Below are 14,547 nucleotides of genomic sequence, written 5' to 3'. Positions count from 1 at the left end.
ACTGATGTAGGTACCATTCTCTATTCTAAATAAGTAGCAAAAGGAACCACTGAACTGCAAAAAATAAAAACAACCTGGTTAATGGCTAAAAATGTATTTTTTAAATACAAAATTAATAGTTTCATACATATCCATTTCTTGACATTAGTCTTATTCTGCCCAAGAAAATAAAGAGCCATGGTAACAATATGGGGATACTGTACATCCACTTGTACCAAAACCACTAGTTTAAATTATATACCAAAGTTGGTCTTAGGTCTGACGATCATACCACAAACTGAACCTGCATCTCACCTAAATGAACTGACTGCAGACTGCACAACATGCAAGGTCCACAGGTTGCTGGTAATACACAAAGACTTATAAAGTGGCTAGTGACGAGGACAGTAACAGTAGAAAAACATGCTAAACTAGAATTTAAATTCAATGATACTTGATCCCGAATAAATTTCTCCATAACAACAGGCATAACAGATAACAATGCCTAAATATCCTGCATTAACTTGTGTTTAATAAAAATAGGTGAAATGCAATCATAAACAGAGACATCCATAAGCATTGTAGCTAAAGCATCACAGATCCTGATAGACAACAACAAAATGACAAATTTTCTAAGACAATTTGTCTTTTTCATAGCTACAAACCTGAGGTCTTAACAATAGGATAATTTCTAGCGCCTAGTTGGATCCGGTTAAAAAGATGAAAGCAAGGAATCTTGTGATATCTGGCAACACATGCGTAGATTGGGTGAAGAGTGGTCAAGGACCGCTCATCTATGCCAGTCTTTCCCAACTCAGTATGAACAAATAATGAATCACAACCTCAAGTTACAAAAGACAATAAAAAACTAAAATGGAGTAGCAAACCACTGGCAACAATGACAAGAATAGAAATGAATCTGTCATGCCAAAAAATCATCCAGAGAATTTCCAGTAATAGGTTTCCTTGCGAGATTTGTGTAAGAATAGACACGTCATACACTGGAACTGGTCTGATATAGGTGAGTGTCGCAGCCATACTGGTTGCAGTTATTTGGTTTGTTCTTATACAATAGACAAATCTGCTTCTCAGTAGCACTTACTTAACTCTCTGGTAAGGGGAGGGGGGAGTGGTAAGCAAACCCCTGTGGCTTAGATGGTTTTTTACTTGAACAGACAGAGTTCTCATTACCTTACACACACAAATGCCATGAATCTGGACATGTCTCATTGTGTTTAATCCCAGCAGGCTGAGTTTTTAGATACTAGCTTATTTATTCTCTCGCAGACTTAGACCCCCTTCTTTGGAATTCAATCTTCTAATCTTCTAGGAAGGGTGGTCAGGTGAGCTGAACCCCCAGCTAGTTCAGGGTAATTGTACCTCCCTCCAAGTATAAGACCAAAAGTTTGTTCCATGTATGAACAAATGATAAATTTTTAATCAATTTGTATTTTTCATAGCTAACAAACCTTAGGTCTTAACTTCAACTGCCCACCTCTAGCCACCCCTCTCATATCCTGGATTGGAAGAAAGACTGATGTGTCACAAGGTTCCAAGCCCGGTCGGTGACCAGCTTCCACCTCGTATACACATGAGTTGCCAGATTCCTTGCTTTACAATCTTTTATTGTTTTTTTAACTGATTTCCAGCTGGTGCTAGAAGATTATCCTATTGTTAAAACCTCAGGTTTGCTAGCTATTAAAAATATAAACTGATTAAAAGCGTGCCATTTCATTACCAAATGATTGTACACGCAATGCTGTATCTTCTTTGACACAAAACAGAAATTCATGAGATGAATGAATGGAAAATCTTTTAATTTGGACCCAATTACAATAAATCCTGGCTACTTGGTAGGTAGCATCCATTATCCCTGTAAAATCTGTAAAATTTATGTTACTGACCTTCCTGCCCCAATAAACAGCAATTTCAGTTGATATGAATTAAGATTTGTATTTGTATATGAACTAATTCAGACACATTAATAACAACTCTTTGACATCTGTGTATCTAGTTATTTTGTATGAAAAAATCTGAAAAGAATGTACTATAGTACATACTTGCAAATTATTATGAGTCATTAACCCTTAAACGCCGAAGCGGTAAAAAAAAAAATGTCTCCCGTGTGCCGGAGGTGTTTCAGAGTGAGCGCGGAATCGGAAAAAATATTTTTTTCAAAAAATCACAGCACGCTTAGTTTTCAAGATTAAGAGTTCATTTTTGGCTCCTTTTTTTGTCATTGCCTGAAGTTTAGTATGCAACCATCAGAAATGAAAAAAATTATCATTATCATATATAAATAATGCAATATATGATAGCGCAAAAACGAAATTTCATATATAATTGTATTCAAATCGCGCTGTGCGCGAAACGGTTAAAGGTAACGAGTTATTTCGTTTTTCGTTGTAATGTACACTAAATTGCGATCATTTTGGTATATAACACATCGTAAAACAATAAAAGCAACACAGAGAAAATATTATCACAAAATAATGCATGAATTCGTAACGTGCGGACGTAAACAGATATTTTTTTCAAAAATTCACCATAAATCTAATATTGTCCTAGAGACTTCCAATTTCTTTCAAAATGAAGACAAATGATTGAATATTACTATACGGTAAGAATATTAGCTTACAAATGCAGTTTTCGACCATAACTGACTAGGTAAAGTTGACAGAATGTCGAATTTTTTATATATATATTTTTTTATATGCAATTATTTTGGAAATAAGAAAAGCTACAACCTTCAAATATTTTTCGTTTTATTCTACATGAAATTTCGCACATTTTCATATATAAAACTCTATGAAATGCCTAATATGAAACGGAGCAAATATTCCGAGAATGGAACGTACGCATTTCGGAGATTTGTGGCGGAGAATCCGCGTGCGGAGGGAAGGAAAGATTTTTTTAAAATTCACCATAAATCTAAATATTGTGCTAGAGACTTTGAATTTGTTTCAAGATGAAGATAAATGACTGAATATTACTAGACTGTAAGAGTTTTAGCTTACAATTGCGTTTTTCGACCATTTCGGTAGAGTCAAAGTTGACCGAACGTGGTTTTTTTTTCTATTTATCGTGATTTATATGCAAATATTTCAAAAATGAGAAAAGCTACAACCTTCAATGATTTTTTGTTGTATTCTACATGAAATTGCGCACATTTTCATATATAAAACTTATGTAACGGCTAATTTAAAATGGTGCAAACATTACCACAATCGCACGTATGATTTTTTCGGAAGAGTTACCGCGCGGACGTAAAGAAAATGTTATTTTTTTCATAAATTCACCATAAATCGAAATATTGTGCTAGAGACTTCCAATTTGTTGCAAACTGAAGGTAAATGGTTGAATATTACTAGAATATAAGCGGTTTAGCTTACAATTGCGTTTTTTGACCATTTTGGTAGAGTCAAAGTTGATCAAAGGTTGAAAATTTGTCACTTATCATTTTTAATATGAAAATATTTCAAAATTGATAAAAGCTACAACCATGGGTTGTTTTTAGTTGTATTGTGCATGGAATTGCGCACATTTTCATATATAAAACTTTATGTAACGGCTAATTTAAAATGGTGCAAACATTACCACAATCGTATGTATGATTTTTTCGGAAGAGTTACCGCGCGGACGTAAGGAAAACGTTTTTTCATAAATTCACCATAAATCGAAATATTGTGCTAGAGACTTCCAATTAGTTGCAAAATTAAGTTAAATGATTGAATATTACTAAAATATTAGAGTTTTAGCTTACAATTGCGTTTTTCGAGCATTTCGATAGAGTCAAAGTTGACCGAAGGTTGAAATTTTGGCATTTATCGTTATTTATATGAAAATATCTCAAAACTAATAAAAGCTACAATCATGAGTATTTTTTTGTTGTATTCTTCATAAAAATGCGCACATTTTAATATATAATACTTTATGTAACGGCTAATTTAAAATGGTACAAAAATTATGTCAAAGTGACGAAATAATTTCCGAGATGTGTCACAGATACTTTTTAGTGCGGCAAGAAAGAAATTCGCGCTTGCGCGCCTGTGTAACGATTGTAAACAAAACAACACCTTGATCCGTGAACTCCCAGCATCCCCCAACAAGGCGGGCGGGATCAAAGAGTTTTGGCTGGTAGGCCTCCTAAAAGCATTTTTCTGCGAATTTTTAAAAAAACTTTTGTATGTCGACGTAAAATACGTCCAGTCGGCACCCGAGAGACAAAAAATGTCGACGTAAAATACGTCCAGTCGGCATTTAAGGGTTAACATGCACATACTTGTAAAAAATCAAAGCTTACCTGATTAAGGGATTCCACCAAAAAATGCCAAGCCACTTGAATATTGGTTCCATTCAACCAATTATGATTGATAGATATGGTGTCTTCCTGGAAATAAAAACAGTTTTTTCAAGCTATTATTCCTTAAAAATCTGATCAATTTCTTCAATACTCATTGCTTTCTCATAGCCCTATTGTGTGTTTGCTTTGCCCTCTACACACGAGAGAAAAAGAGGAATCTTCACTATTCCCTTTGGCTGAGTATGCATATGAGTTCCACAGCACCTCAGGTAAGCTGATTGTATTAGCGTATGTGTTGCCTGGACTACTGCAACAAAAAATCAAAATCAAAATCACAATTTTTGAAAGTAGATTGTATTTTACCTAACTATATACAAACCTGAGGTCCTTTACAATAGGAATTGCTTAAGGTGTAGCCTGGTCACAGCCATTTAAGTCTTTAAATAAGGCAGTTCAGAGTTAACTATCGGTCCAGTAATTGGTAGTCCCTCTGACCGAACGCAAACATTCAATTTTGCTTTCAGCCCTGGTAGCAGATTGAGGCATGGCATGAGGTAGGCAGTTAGTGTAAAGGACCACAGGTTTGTATAGTTAGGAAAAAACAATTTACTTTCAGAAACTTGATTTGTTCCTACACGATATACAAACCCTCAGTCCTTTACAATAGGAAGACTTACTGATTGGTGGGTGAAACCTGAGTGAGCTCCATTGAACCAACTAGGGTTCAGTCTACTTGGGTATTTCCTTCCTGGTCGTAAGAGTGAGGAAGGGAATCCAGCCACTAAGATATAATTGAAGTTTGACAACTGCAAGATCATAGTCAGTCTTCTGATTTGCTAATAAGGAAAATGTTGCCCCCTCCTTATGAGAAAGCAAAGAACCGTTTGTCAGAGGCAGTAAGGCAAATACAAGTTATGGGTTTGTCTTATGTCAAGGTCCCATTTCCTGCCTTGTAAAGGGGAGGGGTGGATAGTTGCTTTTATTAACCAATCAAAGAAAAGAGACAGGTTACTCTAAGGAGTGTCTTGCATGCATTGGCCACCCTGTCAAACATGTAATGGTTCCATGTACAGTGGACCCCCAGTATTCGTGTTCTCACACATTCGTGGATTTCTCTCAGGAACGTTTCCGTGCATTATTTGCGGAAAATTCGCATATTTGCGGTATTTTTCTATGAGACATATCCACAAATTCATGGGTTTTTTTTATCAATTTCATCATAAAATGCACTTTTTGTGATAAAACTATTAAAAAAACCAAGTATCAAAATTTTTAGATGGTTTTTCTTGAGTTTTAACTAACAAAATAGGCTGTTTTCAGCATTTTTATTGGGGTTCCAACTATTTGCGGGTTCTAATTATTCACGGGGGGGTCTGGTACGTATTCCCCGCGAATACGGGGGACCACTGTACTTTGCCTGAAGGGAAAGAGTAGGATGAAATACATGAAAGGAAAGCCAGTCACTCCACAGTCATGCTCATGCATACTGATACAACAAGGTGAGATGCAATTATGTCCAGTTAGAGGAGCTGGGTTAGTTACATAACTTGTTGTGCAGCCACCACCAGTCCCAAGGAAAATGTGTCCAAGGACCTGTGGGCAATATCTCTAGGGTAGTGAGAGGTGAAAGTGGTCTGGGGTGCCCAGACCACCCCCTTCCAAACCTGATGAACCTGCTGCAGGTTCTTATGGAAGGAGAGGGATGGGGCAATGCCCCTGACCTCGTGAGCTCTCAAACAAAGTGTACCGGTGTCATTGCCAGCAGCAGAGTATCATTTTCGGTAGTCTGTCATCTGCAGGCTTATCCATCATGAAAAAACGTTGAAGCTGGAGCAGCAAGGACTGCAGGAGTGAAGAAACCTGGGAAGTTATGCAGCAGGTTCTTTAATAATGCCGCATAAGCCATTGGAGGTTAGCCTGATCCAAATCATCATCCTCTTACGAATACACGGGCGACAGCAATGAACTCCTTGGGCTCCATTTTAGAAGAGGGGCCTCTCTTGAGCAGACTCTAATTGTCAGATAACTGATGCTGAATCGGTAATAACGAATGATCCATGAAAGACCAAGGAATAGCTGGAGCCACTCTCTTGGCATCTGCCACCCACCATGTTTCAGAGTGGGAAGGCAAAGTCTGTTCATGTGAGCATACTTTACTGTACAAGGGAGCTCGTATACTGGCAAGCACTGAAAAACTAGAGCCTCGGGTGTCCCTGGGTGCTCGGGCGCTACTGGGTGCTGGGTGCTCAGGGGTTAGTAGCTGCTCAGCTGCTCATGGGCACTCAGGCGTCATTGGGCGCTCTGGCGTGTCATTGGGTGCTCTTCTCCTCCCCCGAGAAGAACAGGAACATGTTGTGGAAGAACGCCCTGGCTCTAGCACAGGCCACTCCAGAGAAAAGATGTTCCGGGGAGTCCCAAGAACTACATGAAGGTTTCCTGACTTGCTAAATCTATTACACAGCACTTGGGAGGGAGTGAGCAGACCATGCCAAAAACCAGCCTCTTCAATGGCCTTGATTCGTCACTAAAGTGCCTCTGGTACCTATTCTCAGGACTGTACCCCCCAGAACTCGAGGTCGGCCTATGCACTTTCTTTTGGATGCCTTTCCAATGGCTACTTTCTGTTGTAATCCAGGGTACTACAATAGGTCTGACTGAGGGTACAACTGTCTGTGGCAGTCCCCACCAGCTTCCCTATGGCATCCGATGTGACTGCTCCCAGATGTAGGGGAGTATGCTAGTACCCTTTGCCTAGGAATGTTGGTGGGATGAGCAGCTACCTCCTCCACTGCACAAACAATACTTATATTCTATTCCTTACCCCCGAGGATAGGCACTGAACCTTCTACACAGAATTTTCAATTCGAGGCTGGCAATGGGGTCGGGATCAGAAGTGGGGAAGCTGGGTAAAGGAGCCGGTTAATTAATTAGAGGACTGGGAACAGGTGACAAAGTGGGAGCAGACATAGAAATATTGGGATCATCTGCAGAAGACTTCTCAGAATTATCTTAAGTCGTAATTCTACAATCTTTGTCTCGGCTTTAGAGGCTGCCTTATGCCTTCTATCTCTGTCTAATTTGGATAATTGAGACCTCAAAATCTTCCACTTCCCCATGTCTAACTTGGCTATGCACCATGATTGCAAGTCTAATTGAATGAACATTCTTGCCCTTTACATTCAATGTACAAGGTGTGTGAATCACAATCTTCTTTTGTTAGTCTGGTATTGCAGCCATTGCTACAGTACCTTACGCTAATACCACTAGTTTCAAAAAGGAAAATCTTGATCTTGAAAGTCAAATTCAGCAATTTGTCATAATAATTGAAGTCTCTAACATAGAAATAAATAAAAATAAACAACAAAGAACTTATGCTATCAGTACTTCACCAAACTAATCTGAAGGAAAAGTCAATGAAAATCAAATCCAAGGTGACCGCTCACACCTGAACTACAATTGAGAGCCAGCAGGAAACAATTGACTACTTGCTGGAGTTGTTCCTCTCTTACCCCAAAAGTTGGGAGGCCAAATACCTTTACCTACGCCTACACTAGAGCTGCAATGATTTTCAAATTTTTTAAGCTCCCGGTGAGTGAAATTGTTAGCAATGTAATTACATGGTAAATTAAATATATATAAAACCAGTATAGTCTTCTTCTGTCGGGTGTCAGTGAATACATGGATGCAAAATAAGTGATGGGTATATGATATAACAAATTTAATTTTTAAAAATACAGTCAAACTGATTTTTCCTACAAATAATACAGACCATTTAATGCATGCATAAAATCCGACACATGAGCCTTCTGTAGAAAAACAAATTAGATCAACAAAAGCTAAGTACTTAGCACACCCATGTAAGAATCCCCAATAAACAACAATAGTAAGAGAGATTAGACATCATGATAAAGAGAAGGATGGTGAAAAGCAAGGCAGATTGAATAAAGAAAAATAATTTAAAGGTGCAACTTGATGAAAGCCACTCAACTGAACTGAGAAGTAATCTGGGCAGTAAGATGGATGAAAGCTAATAAAATAAGAGAGACAAAAAGGAAAGTACTACCAACATATAGCTTTAGCTCCAACGATGGACAAGACTTACTTTATGGGCTGCTGAAAACCAAGAGCCCGTGCCAACACAAGGCTGGCTTAATCTATCCATCCAGACTCCCTGATTGGGGATGGACAGCATCTAGCCACTCTTGGCCTCTAAGCTTTTCCCAACAAGAGAGATATAAACAGCTTACACCTCATGCTAGTAAAATATAAACACTTAACATCTCAAACAGCAAGAGAAGTAAAATAATTACAAAACAACTTCTTGAAAACAATAACTTGATACTGGTGAACAGAAGTAACAAAAGAAAAGCACTCCCAGAAACCATCTATAGCTACCAACAGTCTGTCAGAAAAAAAAACTGCCTTTCTTGTTCAATACTCTAAACTGACATTCCACTGAAATCCTTATCAATGTTGAAAGGTATTTACACCATACAAGGAAAATTGGTAAGAAAGAAATGAAAGAAAAAATAAATTCTTGCAATAAGACGCAGTGCTGTAATTGTGACTGAAGCAAGAAGACTTTGAATCTCTCAGAGTTGTTGACCTGTTAACAAACACAAACAGCAATTCAGTCAAGTAGTTCTCAGGATCAAGAGAAATGCATCTAAATATGCAAACCTGCCTAAACCAACTTGTTTCTTTTTACTCTAATATGTATTGAATTTTGTCTAAAATTTAAGCACAAAGCATGAATAGACTATTACTATGTTAAAATGATGAGTTTGTGGTGAAACAAAGTATGTATTATAATATTAATACAGTGGTACCTCGAGATACGAAATTAATCCGTTCCGAGGCGGCCTTCATATCATGAGCTTTTCGTATCTTGGACCGCATTTTACATGTAAAATGGCTAATCCATTCCAAGCCCTCCAAAACAGGGATTTTGACGAAGGAAAAATCTATTTCTGGGGGAAGACCTGTGTCGCCCGGTGAAAAATCCCTGTAGCTCATTTTTCAAGTATAAATACTTCTAGATATACCAGAGAAAAAGCTAGCATGTTATGCTGAAGTTACTACCCTCAGCGCGATCACCCCGAAGGGTGTCGGTATAAGTAAAGGGGCGTTGTGGAAACCACAATACACAGGGCCTTCGCCACTTAGAAGATACCTTCCCAAAATCCCCTTCCGCGGTGGGAGCCGCTACAACGAAACCCACCGACAACTCCTCTCGCCACTACTACTAATACCCATGCGCTCTTCTCATTCCTGGAGTAATCCTTTTATGCTTGGATTAACCAGGGTAGGGAATGTAGAAAATAATAAAGGCTTGGGTTCACCGGGCGACACAGGTCTTCCCCCAGAAATAGATTTTTCCTTCGTCAAAGTCCCCTTTCTGGGATCGACCTGTGTCGGCCGGTGAAAACATAACAGAGAATTATATCCAAGCTTAACTTGATATGTTTCCAAAAGGGGGTTAATAAAACCCAAAGTAAGATTAAATATAAATTATTTACTACTAAAGTTGTATAAAAATAGAATTACTTATGGACTAATTAAGCCTTAATCTACTTCAACTATAATAAAGCCTTAATCTACTTAAAACTAACATCATAATATAATATGAATTATAATATAAGACTGTGAAGTCAAATAAACTGGAAGTTAAGCAAGACACAATTGGTATGGCCAATAAGGCACTATCAAGTAACTATTTACACTATATATAAGCTCCGGTGGCGGGATGAACAGGTCTAACCCGGCCCGGAGAAGAGGATGGTGGGGAGTACGAGCGAGTCATGTAGGTAGGAGAGAGTGAAAGGGAAAGAAAAACAGAAGGGAAAGGTAGGATGTTAACCCCGATCTTCGGGGAGGACTATGCTTTCTGCCGCCACAGTTAGGAATTTAAGGGCCTGTAGGTTCTTCAAATAGTGGCATTTAAAAACTGCTGGAGATTTCCAACCCGTGTATTTCTTCAGGTCCTCAAAGGTCATATTTTGAAAGTAATTAATAGACATGGCAACTGCCCGGATGTCATGGACATGTGGAACTGAGTCCGGATTGGCTTGTTTAATGAAGTAAAGAATGTGTTGCCTGATGCCTTTTAAGGTGATTGTACCACCTTTCTCCCTAACAAACAGAGGGCCTGAAGTTATTTGAGAAGTCCTAGTTAGGAAGGTTCTAAGAGTATAGACAGGACATAAAGAACTATGTTCCGTAAGGGGAAGGATTTTCCAAGGAGTCTACCTATTTTGTGGGTCCTCGTTTTTGGCTAAAAACTGCCTGTCTGGTGAGAGAAGGACTTCCCCTGATGGGAGGAACTCGACATGGCCTGGGTTTCTGGAGAGAGCTGATAGTTCAGATATTCTAGCTCCTGATGCCAGTGCTACTAAAAACAGTGTCTTTCTCAATAGAGTTGAGAAGGAGCATGATTCATTATTTGAGTCTGAAGCCAATTTAAGTACGTCATTTAAGAACCACGAAACTGACTGAGGGCGGTCTATTGGTCTTAAACGGGCGCATGCTTTTGGGATAGAAGAAAAGTAGGCGTCCGAAAGATTAATATTAAAGCCTAATTGGAAGATTTTCCTTAGGGCTGATTTCACTGTGGTAATAGTACTGGCAGCTAGACCTTTCTCAAATAAATACCTAAGGAAAGAGATTGCCAAATTCGTGGTCATTTCGTGAACATTTGAGTCCTTTAGAAACTTGGCCAGTTTCTTTACTGCTGAATCATATTGTCTAATTGTGGACTCCCTCTTATCAGATTCTATAAATAGAATGTTTAGAGGGTCTACACTTGCGTCTTTCTGAGCCGCAAATTTCATGAAGTCCATAAAGTTAGGGCATTCAGAATTCTTGAGGAAGCTGACACAGTCTGAGTTTGTACCACTTGTGTCAGCTTCGGGGCCAGTATCAGCTGGGGATTGAGTTTCAATTCTATGAGAAGTGGATACCAGTTGCTCTTTGGCCAGTTGGGGGCTATTAGAGCTATTTTTCCTTTGAAGGATCTTAGCTTGTGTAGCACTTTCAATAGAAGGTTCACTGGCGGAAAGAGATAAATCCTCTGCCAGTTGTTCCAGTCTAGGGACATTGCATCGGTTGTGAAAGCTAGAATGTCTAGGTTGGGAGCCACATAACAAGGCAGTTTGTGATTGGCTTCCGTGGCAAATAGGTCCACCTGAAGGTCCGGGATCTGATTTGCAACCTAATTGAAGGATTTGTTGTCTAGAGACCATTTTGATTCCAGAGGAGTTGCCCTGGACAGGGAGTCCGCTATAACATTTCTCACTCCTGCTAGATGAACTGCTGACAGATGCCATTGATTCCTTTCTGCCAACAAGAATATTGCTATCAATACATGGTTCAATTTGTTGGGCTTGGAGCCTCTTCTGTTTATGCAGTGTACCACTATGAGACTGTCCGAAACTATCCGTATGTGGATCTTTTTGGCCGCAGACAGACGTTTCAGGGTCAAGAAGACTGCCATTGCTTCCAGGATGTTGATATGGAACTGGCGGAATGTCTCTGACCATGTTCCCTGGACTTTCTTGTGTGGCGAATACCCTCCCCAACCACTCAGAGAAGCGTCTGTGTGGATGGTTAGTGATGGCGGAGGGAACTGCAGAGGTACTGACTTGGACAGGTTCCGGCGCTCCGCCCATGGGCAGAGCCTCTTTTTTTAGAATAGGTGGGATAACCGAAACCTTGTCCCTGAGCTTGTTGTTGGCTCTTGATCTCCAGACTTGATTGATGTCTTTCAGTCTGGCTTTTAGCAGGACGTTTGTGACTGATGCGAACTGAAGCGAGCCTAGGATCCTTTCTTGGGTTCGCCGAGAAGCTCGTTTGTTCTTGAGAAAGTGCTTTGTAGCCTTTGCTATTTCTTTGGCCTTTTTGGGTGGGAGAGATAGCTCGTGTTTGTTCAGGTCCCATTGAATTCCCAGCCATTGGAAATTGGAAGCCGGAGTCAACCTGGATTTGTCCTTGTTTACTTGGAACCCTAGGAATTCCAGGAATCCTAGTACCTTGGTGGAACGCCACGCTGGTTGCCCAAATCAGCCAGTCGTCCAGGTACGATACTAGCAAAATGCCTTTCTTCCTTTGTTCCTGAACTATCGTTTCTCCTAGTTTGGTGAATACCCTGGGCGCAATGTTGAGTCCGAAGGGCATGACCCTGAACGAGTAGGCTTGTTTGCCTAGCTTGAAGCCCAGGTACGGGGAAAAGTTGACGGCCCCACGGGAAGTAAGGTCCGTACCTGCGAGATCATCAGCATGTGGAACTTGTTGCAGTGAATGTAAGAGTTGAGACGCGACAAGTCCAGTATCACTCTTTTCTTGTCTGAGTACTTCTTTGGGACACTGAATAATCGTCCCTGGAATCTCAGGTTCTTCACCTTCCTTATGGCCCGCTTTAGGAGGAGATCTTTGGTGTAGTCCAAAAGGTCCGCCGTGGGTTTTTGGTAGAAACTGCCTGGGTGAGGAGGGCCCTTCTCCCATTTCCAGCCTAGGCCTTTCGAGATTATACTGTGGGCCCATGGACTGAAGGTCCATCGGTCCCAGAATAGATATAGCCTCCCTCCTACCTGAGATCTCTCACGGGTTGGCAGCAGGTCTGGTGCCTCTACCTCCCCTGAAGCCCCTGCCTCTAGAACCGGTTCGTAACCGTGATCCGCCTCTGGCCCGGCTACTTCCGGCATGCCTGCTGTATGAGCGAAAGAGATCTTTCGTTTCATAGGTTGGGTTGAAGGCTGGGGATGTTACCACTGCTGTGGAAGTAGAGGGTTGAGGAGCTGTGGGGGTCTGTACTAAGACAAAATGTTGGGGAGGAGCCTTAGAAGTAGAAGGCTTACTGACCTGCGACACAGGCATCGCCTGCATGAATGTTTGTGGTTGGGCCGTCTGGTAGGGCTTATACTACCTTGCCTTCTCTTAGACCTACCTTGCTGTGAGGGTCCTTCAAACTGACGTTTGAAAGGGAGACCCCAGCGGATTCTTAGGCTCTGGTTGGCCCTGGCTGCCTCGTGGAGAATATTGTAAACCTCTTCCTTAGGGAAGAGGTTACCTCCCCAGATTGATGATCTTATGAGTCTATTGGGCTCATGTTTGATTGAGGCCCCCCGCCAGTACGTGCTTCCTACAAGCCCTTCTGACTATAGCAAAGTTGTACAGATCCGCCTGAAAGGTCTGCAGCAGTCCTTTTGCCAGGACTCTGAAGACTTGCTCCTCTTCTTAAGTGGTGGCTACTAGCTCCGCCGCTGTGACAGAGTTGGTGGATCTAGCCAGCCTGTTCCTGGCCTCGAACTTCGCCTTCACCAAGTGATCCGGAATTCTCGGCAGTCTTTCAGAGAAAAGGTCGGAGGCGCAATCCAGGTCTAGTTTACCAGTAGTAAACGTGGCCGGAGCGTCCGCCCAAAAGTCCATTCCGGTGGGTAGCAAGAGGGAGGTAGCCTCTGTTTCCCTTAGCACTGGCATCGGTTTGTCCTCCGTTGCTGTTTGCAGTGTTAACTCCGCCACCTTGGAGGTACAAGGTGACGGAACACCATCTGAGGTCACGAAAATTGTGTACTTTCCCTTGTGAGGCGTCAACTTTGTGTTGACGCAGCCCCAATCAGTGAGGGAGCGAACCCAAGTTGCTTGGGCCTGCTCCCTAGGAAAGATGACCGTTTCCTTAGGGACCTTATAGACCCTCACAAGAGCATTTTTCGCCAACCTCACGAATCCTGGGAAGGGAAACTGAAGCCCGGGTGGGAAGAACTCAAAATCTTCGATGGGCCGGGTTCCACATCCTTCAATCGTTAACTTTCCGTCGGAGAACGGAGCATGCAGAGCCTGTCTCCACGGGTTCTCCTTATCGAATGCGGGGAGCTTAGATGCGTCTGGCATTATCATAGAAAGGGCTGGAGCTCCGGAGTGGAGAATTCCGGGAAGCATCTCCTCCAGCGGCCTAATTCTTTCTGTCAGTGACAAGAAAGCTTGGCCGGAGGAGTCTGGGGCCGAGGAGAGACGTGCAGCCTCTAGCCTTTGGTCAATAACTCCACTAACTTTCTCCAGGAGAAGGCTAGTGAAGGCTTCAGGATCAAACGTGTGCTCTGCCGCCATATGAACAGGTGTTATTACTGTCCCCATAGTAGGGGAGGGGTTCATGGCAGCAGGCGATGGGCCGAAGGATGTTGACAGCTGGGGGGCCGAGGACAACTTCGCCACTGGCGGAGCTGGTTTGGAGACCTTCTTTAGAGTCTTAGGTCTAACAGACTTTACTTTCG

At 41.4% G+C, this 14,547-nt stretch overlaps 1 protein-coding gene across 3 annotated transcripts in view; it reads right to left on the bottom strand.

Annotated features, from left to right (window-relative positions):
* Positions 1–14,547, bottom strand: part of LOC135219363 (2-oxoglutarate and iron-dependent oxygenase JMJD4-like) — a 223,040-nt gene that overhangs the window by 43,615 nt on the left and 164,878 nt on the right. For all 3 annotated transcript variants that reach the window (XM_064256072.1, XM_064256073.1, XM_064256074.1), the window contains one exon: positions 4,283–4,369. In XM_064256072.1, coding sequence (XP_064112142.1) covers positions 4,283–4,369 — 87 coding nt within the window. The remainder of the gene's footprint in view (positions 1–4,282; positions 4,370–14,547) is intronic.

This window comes from Macrobrachium nipponense, chromosome 1, assembly GCF_015104395.2.
Source record: "Macrobrachium nipponense isolate FS-2020 chromosome 1, ASM1510439v2, whole genome shotgun sequence".
NCBI lineage: Eukaryota > Metazoa > Arthropoda > Malacostraca > Decapoda > Palaemonidae > Macrobrachium > Macrobrachium nipponense.
The sequence above is the reverse complement of the archived record's forward strand: the minus strand, read 5'-3'. Positions and strand labels throughout refer to the sequence as shown.